This window comes from Rhinichthys klamathensis, unplaced genomic scaffold (genome assembly GCF_029890125.1).
Source record: "Rhinichthys klamathensis goyatoka isolate OS25496 unplaced genomic scaffold, OSU_Roscu_1.1 h1tg000122l_1, whole genome shotgun sequence".
Classification (NCBI taxonomy): domain Eukaryota; kingdom Metazoa; phylum Chordata; class Actinopteri; order Cypriniformes; family Leuciscidae; genus Rhinichthys; species Rhinichthys klamathensis.
Genome location: NW_026606659.1, coordinates 547,501 through 569,686, shown reverse-complemented (window position 1 = coordinate 569,686; position 22,186 = coordinate 547,501). Strand labels below are relative to the sequence as shown.

General features: G+C 40.3%; 1 protein-coding gene across 2 annotated transcripts in view; it reads left to right on the top strand.

Annotated features, from left to right (window-relative positions):
- Window positions 1-22,186, top strand: part of hdc (histidine decarboxylase) — a 52,400-nt gene that overhangs the window by 29,015 nt on the left and 1,199 nt on the right. For both annotated transcript variants that reach the window (XM_056255794.1, XM_056255795.1), the window contains 3 exons: window positions 4,555-4,642; window positions 6,113-6,211; window positions 21,281-21,382. In XM_056255794.1, coding sequence (XP_056111769.1) covers window positions 4,555-4,642; window positions 6,113-6,211; window positions 21,281-21,382 — 289 coding nt within the window. The remainder of the gene's footprint in view (window positions 1-4,554; window positions 4,643-6,112; window positions 6,212-21,280; window positions 21,383-22,186) is intronic.

The following is a 22,186-nucleotide window of genomic DNA, read 5'->3' as shown; positions in this document are numbered from 1 at the left end:
GCTCCTAGAGAGCGCATCCGCTACAGCTAATGTTTTGCCAGGTGCATGCTCCGCAGTGGCATTGAAACGCATGAGTCTCATTAATAGCCTCTGGCACCTAATTGGGACACAGTCTAAGTCTTTACTGTTCATGAGAGGCACCAATGGTTTGTGATCAGTAACCAGTCTAAAACCGTCCAGTCCATATAGGTATTTGTCAAACCGTTCACAGGACCACACACTTGCCAGGCACTCCTTCTCGATCTGTGCGTATCTTTTCTCCGCGTCACTTAATCGTCTGGAGCAGTAGGCCACGGGCTTCCAGTGATCCCTGTGCTGCTGGAGTAGAACGCCACCCAGCCCGTAGCTGCTGGCATCTGCTGACACTATGGTGGGCTTGTTGGCATCGTAGAAGGTAAGTACTGGAGCTGTGGCTAGTGCAGTCTTTAAGTTCCTGAACGCCTCGCACTGTGCAGGTCCCCACATCCACTCTTTGTCTCCTTTCAATAACTCGTACAGTGGGTGAGCCACTGTTGATAACTCTGGAATGAACTTGGCTAAATAATTAACCATCCCTAAGAATCTTTTGAGTTCTGTCGCGTTTTGTGGCTGTGGAAAGTTCCCTATTCCTGTGACTTTGTTTGGGTCGGCCCTGACGCCTGCCTCGTCGATTAGATGACCCAGGAAGCGAACCTGTCTCTGTTTGAACTTGCACTTTGCCTGGTTCAACTTGAGCCCTGCTGCTTCGATGACCCTCAACACCTCAGCCAGGCGTCGGTCATGTTGCTCCTTTGTCTCTGCGTGAATTAAAATGTGATCCATAAAGATCTCTGTCCCTTCTAAGCTTTCCTCTGGAAAATTTCAGGAGCACTTGTTATTCCGAAAGGAAGACGGCGGAAGGCATATCTCCCAAACGGAGTGATGAAAGTGGTGAGCATCCTGCTCTCCTCATGCAGGGGAATCTGATAAAATCCACTTGCTGCGTCCAGCGATGTGAACACTTTTGATCCGGCGAGCTTTGGCATTATTTCCTCCACCGTCGGCAGGACATACTTCTCCCGTTTCACGGCTTTGTTCAGTTTCCTGAGGTCTGCACAGAGGCGGACTTCCCTTTTGTTGGGTTTGAGTACCGGCACCATCGCGGCGCACCATTCTGTTGGCTGTGTTACTTTTTCGATTATGCCCTCCTCCTCCATGCGCTGCAGTTCTTTTTTTACCAGCGGTACCAGTGGCAGGGGTATCCGCCTGGCTGTCGGCACTGCATATGGCTGGGCATCATCACGCAGGGCTATTCTGACTGGCTCAGTTTTCAATAACCCGTTTGATCCAAACACACCACTGACCTCATTCATCCTCTTTACTAGACCCATTTCCACTGCTTCCTCCCGGCCCAGTAAGCAGCTTTTTCCTTCAGTCACATACACCTTCAGAGAGTACTTTCTCCCCTTATAGCTGGTGATACTCTGGAACATGCCTATGCAATTGAGATCGCCCCCTGGGCTAACGAAACGTGTGACAGGAGGCTCAAGCTTTATTTTAGGACTCATCTTTTCGAATGTCCCTTTATCAATAATGGTAGCGTCGGCTCCTGTGTCAATTTTAAAGGTTACCACCACATTGTTTACAGGTAAGCCTACAGTCCATGTATCCTCATTATCCTCCCTGTCAACTGCTCCAAGGAAGTATGTTAGTCCAGGCTGTTCGCTTGTGACTTCTCTCACTGCTTTAGAACGACATTTACGTTCCCAATGTCCTTCCTTGTGACACTTATTACACTTGCTTTTTAATGCAGGACAATTTCTTTCATTAGAGTGTTGTGGCTTACCGCACCTCCCACACTCCTCCTTTGTGTTGGTCACCTGGCTGCTGGTCCCACGTCGCTGACTCTTTTTTTTATACTCCCAATCCTTCCCTTTTACCGCATTAACATTGGCCAGCTGAGCGTCCGGTCGATTGGTCTGAAGATTAACCTGCCGCGTTATCGCCTCTGTCTGGCGCACACGTTCAATCACATGCGTCAACGTTAGGTCTGCTTTGAGCTGGAACTGGCGGGAAAGTTCCTTGTCTGCTATTCCTACCACAAGACGATCCCTTATATGTTCATCCCTCGTAGTCCCGAATTGACAGTGCTCTGCTAACTCATATAATGTCCTGATGTACATCTCCGCCGTTTCCCCGGATTGCTGGCTCCGTTGATAGAAACATGCACGCTCGTGTATGATGTTGCATCTTGGAATAAAGTAGTCGTCAAACTTTTTCATGACCACTTCAAAGTCCTTCTTATCATCTTCCTCTTCAAACTCAAATGAACTGAATATCTTTTCAGCTTCACTGCCCATTGCATAGATCAGCGAACTTACTTCAATCTCGCCGTCATCTTTGCTCAGCTTCGTGGCCAACCGATAGCGTCGAAATCGCTGTTTCCATTCCGGCCATTCGGTTGGGCTCTCAAACTTAAACTCGCTCGGCGGGCTAAACTTCGCCATGTCTTCTTTACCGACACACAGGCTATTCTGACACCATGTAATGTCTGTTGATATCCTTTACAGGCATTTAATAATACTTAGAAGACAACAACACGTGAGTTCTCTCTGTGTCCGGTTTATTCACATGTTAGCTTGAACAACAACAACAGCAACATCCGGTATATCTCTTCTTCGGCACTCTCTGACCTCGGCTAGAACAATGACACCTCTAGGTCACTACCTGTCATTACATTTGTGAAGAGTGTGTTTGTGAAGAGTGTGTTTGTGAAGAGTGTGTTTGTGAAGAGTGTGTTTGTGAAGACTGTGTTTGTGAAGACTGTGTTTGTGAAGACTGTGTTTGTGAAGATTGTATTGGTGAAGACTGTGTTTGTGAAGACTGTGTTTGTGAAGATTGTATTGGTGAAGACTGTGTTTGTGAAGATTGTGTTTGTGAAGACTGTGTTTGTGAAGACTGTGTTTGTGAAGACTGTGTTTGTGAAGACTGTGTTTGTGAAGACTGTGTTTGTGAAGATTGTGTTTGTGAAGAGTGTGTTTGTGAAGAGTGTGTTTGTGAAGAGTGTGTTTGTGAAGACTGTGTTTGTGAAGACTGTGTTTGTGAAGACTGTGTTTGTGAAGACTGTGTTTGTGAAGACTGTGTTTGTGAAGACTGTGTTTGTGAAGATTGTGTTTGTGAAGATTGTATTGGTGAAGACTGTGTTTGTGAAGACTGTGTTTGTGAAGACTGTGTTTGTGAAGACTGTGTTTGTGAAGACTGTGTTTGTGAAGACTGTGTTTGTGAAGATTGTGTTTGTGAAGAGTGTGTTTGTGAAGAGTGTGTTTGTGAAGACTGTGTTTGTGAAGACTGTGTTTGTGAAGACAGTGTTTGTGAAGACAGTGTTTGTGAAGACAGTGTTTGTGAAGACAGTGTTTGTGAAGACTGTGTTTGTGAAGATTGTGTTTGTGAAGACTGTGTTTGTGAAGACTGTGTTTGTGAAGAGTGTGTTTGTGAAGACTGTGTTTGTGAAGACTGTGTTTGTGAAGACTGTGTTTGTGAAGATTGTGTTTGTGAAGACTGTGTTTGTGAAGACTGTGTTTGTGAAGACTGTGTTTGTGAAGACTGTGTGTGTTTGTGAAGACTGTGTTTGTGAAGACTGTGTTTGTGAAGACTGTGTTTGTGAAGATTGTGTTTGTGAAGACTGTGTTTGTGAAGACTGTGTTTGTGAAGACTGTGTTTGTGAAGACTGTGTTTGTGAAGACTGTGTTTGTGAAGAGTGTGTTTGTGAAGACTGTGTTTGTGAAGACTGTGTTTGTGAAGACTGTGTTTGTGAAGAGTGTGTTTGTGAAGAGTGTGTTTGTGAAGAGTGTGTTTGTGAAGACTGTGTTTGTGAAGACTGTTTGTGAAGATTGTGTTTGTGAAGACTGTGTTTGTGAAGACTGTGTTTGTGAAGAGTGTGTTTGTGAAGACTGTGTTTGTGAAGACTGTGTTTGTGAAGACTGTGTTTGTGAAGACTGTGTTTGTGAAAACTGTGTTTGTGAAGACTGTGTTTGTGAGGATTGTGTTTGTGAAGACTGTGTTTGTGAAGACTGTGTTTGTGAAGACTGTGTTTGTGAAGATTGTGTTTGTGAAGACTGTGTTTGTGAAGACTGTGTTTGTGAAGACTGTGTTTGTGAAGATTGTGTTTGTGAAGACTGTGTTTGTGAAGACTGTGTTTGTGAAGAGTGTGTTTGTGAAGAGTGGGTTTGTGAAGATTGTGTTTGTGAAGACTGTGTTTGTGAAGACTGTGTTTGTGAAGAGTGTGTTTGTGAAGAGTGTGTTTGTGAAGAGTGTGTTTGTGACGAGTGTGTTTGTGAAGAGTGTGTTTGTGAAGAGTGTGTTTTTGAAGAGTGTGTTTGTGAAGACTGTGTTTGTGACGAGTGTGTTTGTGAAGAGTGTGTTGTGAAGAGTGTGTTTGTGACGAGTGTGTTTGTGAAGAGTGTGTTTGTGAAGAGTGTGTTTGTGAAGAGTGTGTTTGTGAAGAGTGTGTTTGTGACGAGTGTGTTTGTGAAGAGTGTGTTTGTGAAGAGTGTGTTTGTGAAGAGTGTGTTTGTGAAGACTGTGTCTGAACCGCAGGGTGAAGAATAAGATGAAGCTTCAGCAGACGTTCACCGTCGACCCGCTTTACCTTCGACACGACAACTCAGACGCCACTGACTTCATGGTGCGCTCACAACACACACTCATGATCAGTGTGTTTACCCGTGTGTTTACCCGTGTGTTTACCCATGTGTTTACCCATGTGTTTACCCATGTGTTTACCCGTCTGTTTACCCGTGTGTTTACCCGTGTGTGTTTACCCGTGTTTACCCGTCTCGTGTGTTTACCCGTGTGTTTACCCGTGTGTTTACCCGTGTTTACCCGTCTCGTGTGTTTACCCGTGTGTTTACCCGTGTGTTTACCCATGTGTTTACCCATGTGTTTACCCGTGTGTTTACCCATGTGTTTACCCGTGTGTTTATCCGTCTGTTTACCCGTGTGTTTACCCGTGTGTTTACCCGTGTTTTTACCCATGTGTTTACCCGTCTGTTTACCCGTCTGTTTACCCGTGTGTTTACCCGTGTGTTTACCCGTGTGTTTATCCGTGTTTATCCGTCTGTTTACCCGTGTGTTTATCCGTGTTTATCCGTCTGTTTACCGGTGTGTTTACCCGTGTGTTTACCCATCTGTTTACCCGTGTGTTTACCCGTCTGTTTACCCGTCTGTTTACCCGTCTGTTTACTCGTCTGTTTACCCGTCTGTTTACCCGTCTGTTTACCCGTCTGTTTACCCGTCTGTTTACCCGTGTGTTTACCCGTCTGTTTAACCGTCTGTTTACCCGTCTGTTTACCCGTCTGTTTACCCGTCTGTTTACCCGTGTGTTTACCCGTCTGTTTACCCGTCTGTTTACCCGTGTGTTTACCCGTCTGTTTACCCGTCTGTTTACCCGTCTGTTTACCCGTCTGTTTACCCGTGTGTTTACCCATCTGTTTACCCGTCTGTTTACCCGTCTGTTTACCCATCTGTTTACCCGTCTGTTTACCCGTCTGTTTACCCGTCTGTTTACCCGTGTGTTTACCCGTCTGTTTACCCGTCTGTTTACCCGTCTGTTTACCCGTGTGTTTACCCGTGTGTTTACCCGTGTGTTTACCCGTCTGTTTACCCATCTGTTTACCCGTGTGTTTACCCGTCTGTTTACCCGTGTGTTTACCCGTCTGTTTACCCGTCTGTTTACCCGTCTGTTTACCCGTGTGTTTACCCGTCTGTTTACCCGTCTGTTTACCCGTGTGTTTACCCGTCTGTTTACCCGTGTGTTTACCCGTCTGTTTACCCGTCTGTTTACCCGTCTGTTTACCCGTGTGTTTACCCATCTGTTTACCCGTCTGTTTACCCGTCTGTTTACCCGTGTGTTTACCCGTGTGTTTACCCGTGTGTTAACCCGTGTGTTTACCCGTGTGTTTACCCATCTGTTTACCCGTCTGTTTACCGGTCTGTTTACCGGTCTGTTTACCCGTGTGTTTACCCGTGTGTTTACCCGTCTGTTTACCCGTCTGTTTACCGGTCTGTTTACCGGTCTGTTTACCCGTGTGTTTACCCGTGTGTTTACCCGTGTGTTTACCCGTGTGTTTACCCGTGTGTTTACCCGTGTGTTCAGCACTGGCAGATCTCTCTGAGTCGCCGCTTCCGCTCCCTGAAGCTGTGGTTCGTGATGCGCTGCTTCGGTCTGAAGAACCTGCAGGAACACATACGACACGTGAGACGCCGCATCATCACGCTCACACACACACTTCACAAACCCTCCTACGGTCACACACTTACACACTTAATGACTGAACACTCAGGGCCCTATCATACACCCGGGCGCGACACAAGTGTGTTTTGCTAGTTTAAGCCCGACGCGGTTTTCATTTTCTCGTCCTGCGCCACGTTGTTTAAATAGCAAATGCATTTGCACCCGTCTGTGGCCCATGAGCTGCTGGTCTGAGAAGAGTGTGTGTTCAGGCTCATTGATGGACCGTTGCTATTTTGAGGAACTGAAATAGACTGTATTGGTCACAATTGGTCGCAATATTTTTTTTGTTATTTAAAGAGCGCGTTAGTAATATGAGGCTATAGGCGGGTCCACACACAGGTTATTACATACACACTCTGCTTATTACACACACAGGTTATTACATACACACTCTGCTTATTACACACACAGGTTATTACATACACACTCTGCTTATTACACACACAGGTTATTACATACACACTCTGCTTATTACACACAAAGGTTATTACATACACACTCTGCTTATTACACACACAGGTTATTACATACACACTCTGCTTATTACACACAAAGGTTATTACATACACACTCTGCCTATTACACACACAGGTTATTACATACACACTCTGCTTATTACACACACAGGTTATTACATACACACTCTGCTTATTACACACACAGGTTATTACATACACACTCTGCTTATTACACACACAGGTTATTACATACACACTCTGCTTATTACACACACAGGTTATTACACACACACTCTGCTTATTACACACACAGGTTATTACACACACACTCTGCTTATTACACACACAGGTTATCACACACACACTCTGCTTATTACACACACAGGTTATTACACACACACTCTGCTTATTACACACACAGGTTATTACACACACACTCTGCTTATTACACACACAGGTTATTACACACACACTCTGCTTATTACACACACAGGTTATTACACACACACTCTGCTTATTACACACACAGGTTATTACACACACACTCTGCTTATTACACACACAGGTTATTACACACACACTCTGCTTATTACACACACAGGTTATTACATACACACTCTGCTTATTACACACACAGGTTATTACACACTCTGCTTATTACACACACAGGTTATTACATACACACTCTGCTTATTACACACACAGGTTATTACATTCACACTCTGCTTATTACACACACAGGTTATTACACACTCTGCTTATTACACACACAGGTTATTACATACACACTCTGCTTATTACACACACAGGTTATTACATACACACTCTGCTTATTACACACACAGGTTATTACATACACACTCTGCTTATTACACACACAAGTTATTACATACACACTCTGCTTATTACACACACAGGTTATTACACACTTTGCTTATTACACACACAGGTTATTACATACACACTCTGCTTATTACACACACAGGTTATTACACACTCTGCTTATTACACACACAGGTTATTACACACTCTGCTTATTACACACACAGGTTATTACATACACACTCTGCTTATTACACACACAGGTTATTACATACACACTCTGCTTATTACACACACAGGTTATTACATACACACTCTGCTTATTACACTCACAAGTTATTACATACACACTCTGCTTATTACACACACAGGTTATTACACACTCTGCTTATTACACACACAGGTTATTACATACACACTCTGCTTATTACACACACAGGTTATTACATACACACTCTGCTTATTACACACACAGGTTATTACATACACACTCTGCTTATTACACACACAGGTTATTACATACACACTCTGCTTATTACACACACAGGTTATTACACCCTCTGCTTATTACACACACAGGTTATTACATACACACTCTGCTTATTACACACACAGGTTATTACACACTCTGCTTATTACACACACAGGTTATTACATACACACTCTGCTTATTACACACAAAGGTTATTACATACACACTCTGCTTATTACACACACAGGTTATTACATAGGCAAGGCAAGGCAAGGCAAGTTTATTTATATAGCACATTTCATACACAATGGTAATTCAAGGTGCTTTACATAGAAAAATCAAAAGAAATAGGAATAATTAAAACAGTTAAGAATAAAGAGATTAAAATAATCAAAAGAAATAAGAATAATTAAAACAGTTTAGAATAAAAAATTAAATAAAATACAGTACAAACAGTCGGACACAGTGGCAAAGTGCTCATTCAGTAAATGCATAGCTAAACAGATGTGTTTTGAGTCTGGATTTGAATGTGACTACTGTAGGAGCACATCTGATCTCCTCTGGAAGCTGGTTCCAGCTGCGGCTGGCATAGTAGCTAAAAGCAGACTCTCCTTGCTTAGAGTGAACCCTTGGTATTTCTAGCTGATGTGATCCTAATGATCTGAGTGATCTGTTGGGTTTATATTCAGTGAGCATATCTGCAATATATTGAGGTCCTAGCCCATTAAATGATTTATATACCAGTAATAATACTTTAAAATCAATCCTAAATGTAACTGGGAGCCAGTGTAAAGACCTGAGGACTGGTGTGATGTGTTCATATTTTCTGGTTCTGCTCAGAATCCTGGCAGCAGCGTTCTGTATGAGCTGCAACTGTCTTATGGTGTTTTTAGGAAGGCCAGTGAGGAGTCCATTACAGTAATCCACCCTGCTGGTGATGAAAGCATGCACAAGTTTCTCTAAGTCTTGACTGGAAACAAAGCATCTAATTCTTGCAATATTTTTCAGATGATAGTATGCTGATTTAGTTATTGATTTGACATGACTACTGAAACTAAGGTCTGACTCTAGAGACACACCAAGATTCCTGACTTGATTTTTAGTTGTTAGACCCCTAGCGTCAAGGTATGCATTCACCTTGAGAACTTCATCTTTGTTTCCAAACGCAATGACTTCAGTTTTGTCTTTGTTTAACTGAAGAAAGTTTTGGCACATCCAACTGTTTACTTCATCAATGCATTGGCACAGGGAGTCAATGGGGCTGTAGTCGTTAGGCGATAGGGATAAGTAGAGCTGTGTGTCGTCTGCATAGCTGTGGTAAGAGATTTTGTTCTTTCTCATTATTTGGCTCATTGGGAGCATGTACAGGTTGAACAGGAGTGGTGCAAGAATTGAGCCTTGAGGGACTCCGCATGTCATGGACGTCCACTCAGACTTATGGTCTCCTATACTCACATAATAACCTCTCCCTTCTAAGTATGACCTGAACCATTTTAGGACTATCCCAGAAAGCCCCACCCAGTTTTCCAGCCTGTCAAGAAGTATGTCGTGATCGACAGTGTCAAATGCAGCACTGAGGTCGAGTAGTACCAGCACTGATAATTTCCCTGTATCAGTATTTAAGCGAATATCATTTATTATCTTTATGAGCGCTGTCTCTGTGCTGTGATGCGATCTGAAACCAGATTGAAAATTGTCAAAGTATCCATTCAAGCTTAAGAATTTGTTCAGCTGATTGAAGACAACTTTTTCAATGATCTTCCCTATGAAAGGAAGATTTGAGATCGGTCTATAGTTGCTTAATATGGTCTTATCCAGATTGATCTTTTTCAGGAGGGGCTTGACAACTGCAGTTTTCAGGGAGTTTGGAAAATTCCCAGAGAGAAGTGAGGCATTTACCATTTCTAGGAGATCTGCTTCTAAACAGTTTAACACACTTTTGAAGAAAGATGTGGGAAGTGCGTCAAGGGCGCAGGTTGATGTTTTAAGGTGCTGTACGGTTTCTTCTAAAATTTTGCCATCAATTTCTTCAAAATCAGACATAGTAGCTACTTTCTGCGGTTGTGGTCTGATCTGTCTGACCCCAGTGCGGCTCAATGATGTGCTGATCACCTTTCTGATATTATTGATTTTCTCAGAGAAGAAAAAAGCAAACTCCCTGCACTTGCTGTCTGAAAGCATTTCACTGGGAATCTGGCTTGGGGGGTTTGTCAGTCTCTCTACAGTAGCAAAAAGAGTGCGTGTGTTGTTTAAGTTGCTGTTTATAATATTTGAGAAGAAAGTCTGTCTAGCTTTGCCTAGTTCCATATTAAAAGCATGGATGGTGTCTTTGTAGATGTTATAATGGACTACAAGTTTTGTCTTCCGCCACATGCGCTCTGTTTTTCTGCATTGTCTTTTCATATTTTGCACAGCTGTTGAGTTTCTCCAAGGTGCTTTTTGTCTACCACTCTTCCTGACTTTCACAGGAGCAATATCATCAATTACACTTTTAACTTTTGAGTTAAAACAATCAAGGAGAAAATCAACAGAGTCAGCAGATATGCTTGGTTTTAAAGATATGGCCTTCATAAATAGCACACTAGTGTTCTCATTTAAGCATCTCTTCTTGACAGACACAGATCTAGCTTCAATGGCAGGAGAGATCAATATATCAAAGAAAATACAGAAATGATCAGACAGTGCTACATCCTTAATAACAATCGATGAAATGTTTAGACCCTTACTGATAAGTAAATCTAGAGTGTGTCCACGAGTGTGTGTCGGTCCGTGTACATGCTGAATCAGGTCAAAAGTTTTTAAAACAGTTTTGATTTCTTTTGCCATATTTGTATCATTATCTATGTGAATGTTAAAATCTCCAGCAATAGCAAAACAGTCGAACTCTGAGGAAATTGTTGATAACAGTTCTGTAAAGTCCTCAGCAAAGGCTGGAGAGTATTTTGGAGGCCTGTAAATAATGATAAGTAAAATGCGTGGGGCACCTTTTAAAACAATACCGAGATATTCAAAAGACGGGTAGTTACCAAATGATGTTTGCTTACATTGATAGACATCCTTAAAAAGAGCAGCTACTCCTCCACCTCTCCTTACAGCTCTGCAGACACTCATAAAAGTAAAGTTAGGAGGGGCTGTTTCATTGAGGACGGTTGCACTGCAGCTGTCTTCTAGCCAGGTTTCATTTAGAAGCATAAAATCCAGGTTGTATGTGGTTATTAAGTCATTGACTAGAAGTGATTTATTTTTAAGTGAGCGGATGTTTAAAAGTGCTAACTTAACAGTCTTACTTTTTGTCCCCACAGCAGTCTTAGTTTGGCGTGTAATAGGTACCAGATTAGATGGGTTTGCTGTACGGCTTTTGAAGGCCTTAGACCTTCTATCATGTAATCGAACAGCAATAGAGAAAGATACAGGCACACTGGGTTCCCGCTTGTTATGTAAACATTTAAGAAAGTTACTGTTGTCATAGCGGAGACCCGACACATATCACTGAGAGCTGGTATCAGTTGTTTTTGGTTGACCTCGGGCCGATGGAGGAGGGTGTGGGCCCTGGCGCTGTGGCAGAGGCCGAAGAGCTCTCACAGGAGGAGGGGGAGGGCGAGCTGGGCCTGCAGGCTTTGGTGGTTGTGGGGCCTGCCGCTTTTTGGTTGACATCTGGGGGCTTGCAGCAAAAGAGTGGGATAGTTTGGTTCCAGCAAACACCAGTTCTTCCATTTTCTCTGAGAAGCACAGAAGTGGAGATGCTGGAGATAGAGAAAATGTGTCTGGTGAGACGGGCTGTTGCTCTGGTGTTATCGGCTGTAATATGCTGTCCTGGTTTCCCTGTCTGTTTTCCAGAAAGTCGTCCTTGGGTGCTGAATCTTGGAGCAGTTCTAGTATGTCACAGTCTGTCTGTGGTGAGCTCTGTGGGCGGGGCTCAGCTGAGATTGTGTCCGTGAGCAGAAGTTGTTGTGGCTGCATGGTGTTATCATTGTCCTTGTGTGACGTGTCAACCGCATGTCCATTCAGGTGCTGAAGTGAAGTCCTGTGGTCATTCATACTGTGTCCAGGTATGTGTGTGCCATTCAGGTTGAGTGGATTGGCACAGACTGCAGAAGGATGATTGAGGGAGAAGCAGATATTGTCCTTTAGCACTCTTGAGCCAAGTTTGTTTGGGTGGAGCCCATCCTGTTGAAACAGTTGCCTCTGACTCCAGAAAAGATTGAAGTTGTCAATGAAGTTTACTCCTTTTAAATAGCAGGTTTTTTGGAGCCATGTATTAAGCCCAAGCAACCGTGAAAACCTGTTTGTTCCTCTTGCTGGGAGTGGTCCACTGATGAATGTTTGAACTTTCAGTCTTTTAAGTGTTTCAAAAAGTTCATTGAAATCCTTCTTAAGGAGTTCTGACTGCTCTTTATGAATATCATTTTTCCCCACATGAATGATGAGTCGATTTGCTGTTTTATGTTTCATCAGAATGTTCTGAAGTTCCCTGTTTACATCAGAAGTTGTTGCTTGTGGAAGGCAGCATGTAGTTGTATCCCTGCTACTAATGTTTTTGATTATGGAGTCACCCACTATCAGAGTCCTGGGCTCGGCTGCGCTCTGAGCTGAGTGCCGCTGTCTGCTCGACCTTGAGCGCCAGTTAGCAGTGTTGGTAACTGGCTGATTCAGTCTGTGTTCGATCACATTCATCACATTCAGGGATTCCTCATTCATTAATACTTCAAATCTGTTCTCAAGATGTATAGGCGGTGGTAGGAGACCAGTGTTTGCAATCCTTGTCAGAGCCGTATCTGGGGTAGAGGATGCTACTGCGGCAATATGTGATACTCGTGACAATCTGATGTCTCGAGTGCCTTTGGGTCTCGCTCCCTGTTTGTGCCATCGATTTGTAAGTCGATCGGCTTGTTTCTCTACACTCAGTATGGCCTGTCGAGGAGTACTAGATGCATGGGACTCACCGGCTGTATGCTGAGGGCGTCCATGGCTGATCTCTGTTGTGTGTTCCGTCTGGTTTGGTGGTCCCACAAATAACTTTGTTTCAAGAACTACAATCCTTTGTAAAAGTCTGTGGCAGTTAATGCAGCAAGTAGATTCCAGAGGAGGCATTTTCTCTTATCCTTTATGAGTGTAGACAGTTGTGATTTTCTCTTCCCCGGAATGTAAGCTTTCAGTGGGAGGCTGGTCAAGTAAAAAGAATTCTGCTTTTTTGTAGTAATCCAAGCGTTTGAGCACTGTGCTGATTAGCTGAAGTTAAAATTAGGTGATAAAAGGAGATAAAATATAAAAATATAAAAGCGATAGAGCAAAGCGCGGAGCAGTAAGCAAGAGCGTCCGAACAGTGGCAGAGCAGGAAGTAATCAGCACACTGCTTATTACACACACACACTGCTTATTACACACACAGGTTATTACATACACACTCTACTTATTACACACACAGGTTATTACATACACACTCTGCTTATTACACACACAGGTTATTACACACTCTGCTTATTACACACACAGGTTATTACATACACACTCTGCTTATTACACACACAGGTTATTACACACTCTGCTTATTACACACACAGGTTATTACATACACACTCTGCTTATTACACACACAGGTTATTACATACACACTCTGCTTATTACACACACAGGTTATTACACACTCTGCTTATTACACACACAGGTTATTACATACACACTCTGCTTATTACACACACAGGTTATTACATACACACTCTGCTTATTACACACAAAGGTTATTACACACTCTGCTTATTACACACACAGGTTATTACATACACACTCTGCTTATTACACACAAAGGTTATTACATACACACTCTGCTTATTACACACACAGGTTATTACATACACACTCTGCTTATTACACACACAGGTTATTACATACACACTCTGCTTATTACACACACAGGTTATTACATACACACTCTGCTTATTACACACAAAGGTTATTACACACTCTGCTTATTACACACACAGGTTATTACATACACACTCTGCTTATTACACACAATGGTTATTACACACTCTGCTTATTACACACACAGGTTATTACATACACACTCTGCTTATTACACACAAAGGTTATTACATACACACTCTGCTTATTACACACACAGGTTATTACATACACACTCTGCTTATTACACACACAGGTTATTACATACACACTCTGCTTATTACACACACAGGTTATTACATACACACTCTGCTTATTACACACACAGGTTATTACATACACACTCTGCTTATTACACACACAGGTTATTACATACACACTCTGCTTATTACACACACAGGTTATTACACACTCTGCTTATTACACACACAGGTTATTACATACACACTCTGCTTATTACACACAAAGGTTATTACATACACACTCTGCTTATTACACACACAGGTTATTACATACACACTCTGCTTATTACACACACAGGTTATTACACACTCTGCTTATTACACACACAGGTTATTACATACACACTCTGCTTATTACACACACAGGTTATTACACACTCTGCTTATTACACACACAGGTTATTACACACTCTGCTTATTACACACACAGGTTATTACATACACACTCTGCTTATTACACACACAGGTTATTACACACTCTGCTTATTACACACACAGGTTATTACATACACACTCTGCTTATTACACACACAGGTTATTACATACACACTCTGCTTATTACACACACAGGTTATTACATACACACTCTGCTTATTACACACACAGGTTATTACATACACACTCTGCTTATTACACACACAGGTTATTACATACACACTCTGCTTATTACACACACAGGTTATTACACACTCTGCTTATTACACACACAGGTTATTACATACACACTCTGCTTATTACACACACAGGTTATTACACACTCTGCTTATTACACACACAGGTTATTACATACACACTCTGCTTATTACACACACAGGTTATTACATACACACTCTGCTTATTACACACACAGGTTATTACATACACACTCTGCTTATTACACACACAGGTTATTACATACACACTCTGCTTATTACACACACAGGTTATTACATACACACTCTGCTTATTACACACAAAGGTTATTACATACACACTCTGCTTATTACACACACAGGTTATTACATACACACTCTGCTTATTACACACACAGGTTATTACATACACACTCTGCTTATTACACACACAGGTTATTACATACACACTCTGCTTATTACACACAAAGGTTATTACATACACACTCTGCTTATTACACACACAGGTTATTACATACACACTCTGCTTATTACACACACAGGTTATTACATACACACTCTGCTTATTACACACACAGGTTATTACATACATACTCTGCTTATTACACACAAAGGTTATTACACACTCTGCTTATTACACACACAGGTTATTACACACTCTGCTTATTACACACAAAGGTTATTACATACACACTCTGCTTATTACACACAAAGGTTATTACATACACACTCTGCTTATTACACACACAGGTTATTACATACACACTCTGCTTATTACACACACAGGTTATTACATACACACTCTGCTTATTACACACACAGGTTATTACATACACACTCTGCTTATTACACACACAGGTTATTACACACTCTGCTTATTACACACACAGGTTATTACATACACACTCTGCTTATTACACACAAAGGTTATTACATACACACTCTGCTTATTACACACACAGGTTATTACATACACATTCTGCTTATTACACACACAGGTTATTACATACACACTCTGCTTATTTCACACACAGGTTATTACACACTCTGCTTATTACACACACAGGTTATTACATACACACTCTGCTTATTACACACAAAGGTTATTACATACACACTCTGCTTATTACACACACAGGTTATTACATACACACTCTGCTTATTACACACACAGGTTATTACATACACACTCTGCTTATTACACACACAGGTTATTACATACTCTGCTTATTACACACACAGGTTATTACATACACACTGCTTATTACACACAAAGGTTATTACACACTCTGCTTATTACACACACAGGTTATTACATACACACTCTGCTTATTACACACAAAGGTTATTACATACACACTCTGCTTATTACACACACAGGTTATTACACACTCTGCTTATTACACACACAGGTTATTACATACACACTCTGCTTATTACACACAAAGGTTATTACATACACACTCTGCTTATTACACACACAGGTTATTACAAACACACTCTGCTTATTACACACACAGGTTATTACATACACACTCTGCTTATTACACACACAGGTTATTACATACACACTCTGCTTATTACACACACAGGTTATTACATACACACTCTGCTTATTACACACAAAGGTTATTACATACACACTCTGCTTATTACACACAAAGGTTATTACATACACACTCTGCTTATTACACACACAGGTTATTACATACACACTCTGCTTATTACACACACAGGTTATTACATACACACTCTGCTTATTACACACACAGGTTATTACATACACACTCTGCTTATTACACACAAAGGTTATTACACACTCTGCTTATTACACACACAGGTTATTACACACTCTGCTTATTACACACAAAGGTTATTACATACACACTCTGCTTATTACACACACAGGTTATTACATACACACTCTGCTTATTACACACACAGGTTATTACATACACACTCTGCTTATTACACACACAGGTTATTACATACATACTCTGCTTATTACACACAAAGGTTATTACACACTCTGCTTATTACACACACAGGTTATTACACACTCTGCTTATTACACACAAAGGTTATTACATACACACTCTGCTTATTACACACAAAGGTTATTACATACACACTCTGCTTATTACACACACAGGTTATTACATACACACTCTGCTTATTACACACACAGGTTATTACATACACACTCTGCTTATTACACACACAGGTTATTACATACACACTCTGCTTATTACACACACAGGTTATTACACACTCTGCTTATTACACACACAGGTTATTACATACACACTCTGCTTATTACACACAAAGGTTATTACATACACACTCTGCTTATTACACACACAGGTTATTACATACACACTCTGCTTATTACACACACAGGTTATTACATACACACTCTGCTTATTACACACACAGGTTATTACACACTCTGCTTATTACACACAAAGGTTATTACATACACACTCTGCTTATTACACACAAAGGTTATTACATACACACTCTGCTTATTACACACACAGGTTATTACATACACACTCTGCTTATTACACACACAGGTTATTACATACACACTCTGCTTATTACACACACAGGTTATTACATACACACTCTGCTTATTACACACACAGGTTATTACATACACACTGCTTATTACACAAAGGTTATTACACACTCTGCTTATTACACACACAGGTTATTACATACACACTCTGCTTATTACACACAAAGGTTATTACATACACACTCTGCTTATTACACACAAAGGTTATTACATACACACTCTGCTTATTACACACACAGGTTATTACATACACACTCTGCTTATTACACACAAAGGTTATTACATACACACTCTGCTTATTACACACACAGGTTATTACAAACACACTCTGCTTATTACACACACAGGTTATTACATACACACTCTGCTTATTACACACACAGGTTATTACATACACACTCTGCTTATTACACACACAGGTTATTACATACACACTCTGCTTATTACACACAAAGGTTATTACATACACACTCTGCTTATTACACACAAAGGTTATTACATACACACTCTGCTTATTACACACACAGGTTATTACATACACACTCTGCTTATTACACACACAGGTTATTACATACACACTCTGCTTATTACACACACAGGTTATTACATACACACTCTGCTTATTACACACAAAGGTTATTACACACTCTGCTTATTACACACACAGGTTATTACACACTCTGCTTATTACACACAAAGGTTATTACATACACACTCTGCTTATTACACACAAAGGTTATTACATACACACTCTGCTTATTACACACACAGGTTATTACATACACACTCTGCTTATTACACACACAGGTTATTACATACGCACTCTGCTTATTACACACACAGGTTATTACATACACACTCTGCTTATTACACACACAGGTTATTACACACTCTGCTTATTACACACACAGGTTATTACACACTCTGCTTATTACACACAAAGGTTATTACATACACACTCTGCTTATTACACACACAGGTTATTACATACACACTCTGCTTATTACACACACAGGTTATTACATACACACTCTGCTTATTACACACACAGGTTATTACATACACACTCTGCTTATTAAACACACAGGTTATTACACACTCTGCTTATTACACACACAGGTTATTACATACACACTCTGCTTATTACACACAAAGGTTATTACATACACACTCTGCTTATTACACACACAGGTTATTACATACACACTCTGCTTATTACACACACAGGTTATTACATACACACTCTGCTTATTACACACACAGGTTATTACATACACACTCTGCTTATTACACACACAGGTTATTACATACACACTCTGCTTATTACACACAAAGGTTATTACACACTGCTTATTACACACACAGGTTATTACATACACACTCTGCTTATTACATACAAAGGTTATTACATACACACTCTGCTTATTACACACAAAGGTTATTACATACACACTCTGCTTATTACACACACAGGTTATTACAAACACACTCTGCTTATTACACACACAGGTTATTACATACACACTCTGCTTATTACACACACAGGTTATTACATACACACTCTGCTTATTACACACACAGGTTATTACATACACACTCTGCTTATTACACACAAAGGTTATTACATACACACTCTGCTTATTACACACAAAGGTTATTACATACACACTCTGCTTATTACACACACAGGTTATTACATACACACTCTGCTTATTACACACACAGGTTATTACATACACACTCTGCTTATTACACACACAGGTTATTACATACACACTCTGCTTATTACACACAAAGGTTATTACACACTCTGCTTATTACACACACAGGTTATTACACACTCTGCTTATTACACACAAAGGTTATTACATACACACTCTGCTTATTACACACAAAGGTTATTACATACACACTCTGCTTATTACACACACAGGTTATTACATACACACTCTGCTTATTACACACACAGGTTATTACATACGCACTCTGCTTATTACACACACAGGTTATTACATACACACTCTGCTTATTACACACACAGGTTATTACACACTCTGCTTATTACACACACAGGTTATTACACACTCTGCTTATTACACACAAAGGTTATTACATACACACTCTGCTTATTACACACACAGGTTATTACATACACACTCTGCTTATTACACACACAGGTTATTACATACACACTCTGCTTATTAAACACACAGGTTATTACACACTCTGCTTATTACAAACACAGGTTATTACATACACACTCTGCTTATTACACACAAAGGTTATTACATACACACTCTGCTTATTACACACACAGGTTATTACATACACACTCTGCTTATTACACACACAGGTTATTACATACACACTCTGCTTATTACACACACAGGTTATTACATACACACTCTGCTTATTACACACACAGGTTATTACATACACACTCTGCTTATTACACACAAAGGTTATTACACACTGCTTATTACACACACAGGTTATTACATACACACTCTGCTTATTACATACAAAGGTTATTACATACACACTCTGCTTATTACACACACAGGTTATTACACACTCTGCTTATTACACACACAGGTTATTACATACACACTCTGCTTAGTACACACAAAGGTTATTACATACACACTCTGCTTATTACACACACAGGTTATTACATACACACTCTGCTTATTACACACACAGGTTATTACATACACACTCTGCTTATTACACACAAAGGTTATTACATACACACTCTGCTTATTACACACAAAGGTTATTACATACACACTCTGCTTATTACACACACAGGTTATTACATACACACTCTGCTTATTACACACACAGGTTATTACATACACACTCTGCTTATTACACACACAGGGACATGCAGCCACACACAAACATGCCAAATATTACCAATAAATGGATTACAATGTAAAAGATTATTGTGTACATAAAGATATGGTGAATCCGGCTTGTTCCGTAGATGTTCTGCTGCTCGCACACACACACTCACACACACACAGCTTTAACCTCACGCACGAGCAGATCGGCTAATTCCTCCATGTAAATAGCGAATCCGCCATGCGAGCGCAACTGGCTTTTAAAGGGAATGGGACATGAGACTGATTGGTTTATTTCACGTTACGCCCAAAACACACACATTACTCATTAAGAGAATAGAGACAAAACACACACATTACTCATTAAGAGAATAGAGACAAAACACACACATTATTCATTAAGAGAATAGAGACAAAACACACTCATTACTCATTAAGAGAATAGGGACAAAACACACTCATTACTCATTAAGAGAATAGAGACAAAACACACACATTACTCATTAAGAGAATAGGGACAAAACACACTCATTACTCATTAAGAGAATAGAGACAAAACACACACATTACTCATTAAGAGAATAGGGACAAAACACACCCATTACTCATTAAGAGAATAGAGACAAAACACACACATTATTCATTAAGAGAATAGAGACAAAACACACTCATTACTCATTAAGAGAATAGAGACAAAACACACTCATTACTCATTAAGAGAATAGGGACAAAACACACTCATTACTCATTAAGAGAATAGGGACAAAACACACCCATTACTCATTAAGAGAATAGAGACAAAACACACCCATTACTCATTAAGAGAATAGGGACAAAACACACACATTATTCATTAAGAGAATAGGGACGACCCTTTTAGACCAGCGCCGGGAGCGCCGACCATTTTTCCCGTCGTTAAACGCACTTGCACCTTGAGCTTTAGACCATGAGCTTAGATCCTTAAAATAGGGCCCTCAGTGTGAGTTCAACACATCCACTGATGTTCAAAGGGATTTGAGGCTAAAGCTGGGAATGCTCATGAAATGTCAGTGATGATGTGTTTCCTGTGATGTCAGAGCGTGGAGATGGCGAAGCTGTTCGAGTCTCTGGTCCAAAACGACACAAACTTCCAGATCCCAGCGCAGCGGCACCTCGGCCTGGTCGTCTTCTGCCTACGAGTGAGAGAAAGACCGCAGATATAATCTAAAATCACAGGAAATCATGAGAATAACATGATATTCATGGTGCTTATTGATTATAGATCTTATGAAAAGACACCTGTGGTGGAATAAAACGGTGATGACGTTTCTCAGTGAGATCGTATTCAAATGTCGTAGTATTTTTAAAACATGATCTTTTTCCTCTGTCTTGTTTTCCAGCAGAAATATCTAAACATTCTTAAATCAAGATAAATTTACTGGAGAAGCAGAATGATCTCGTTTTCTGAGAAATGCATCAAAATTAAATTAAATAAAAAAAATAAAAAATTCAAAGTGTAATATTTATTTTATCCAATGCAGACATACATATATTTTTTTCTCACTTTATTTTGATGCATTTTTCAGACTTTTTATCTTCGGTCATTTTTCTTCTCCAGTAAATGTATCTTGATTTAAGAACATTTGGTAACACTTTACTTGTCATGACAAAGACACTGATTGGTTTATGTCAAGGTGTCATAACAAAGACATCTCAAACAATGTCATATTTGCATTCAAAATGTCATAATTGAGCGAATGACACTTAATGACAGTTGTCACAAACATGCATAAAACGTCCTTTATATTCATAACATGTGTCATGTCATGGTTATGAAGGTGTCATATCAGTCTTATGCACACCCCTTCAAGTAAAGTGTTACCGAACATTATTATTTGTGCTCGAAAACAAGACAGAAACACTGAGGAGGAACGTGACATGGGCCGGCTCCACTGCAGCGCACGCATTCAAACTTCACATTTTTTAAATGTTTGCTACTTGTT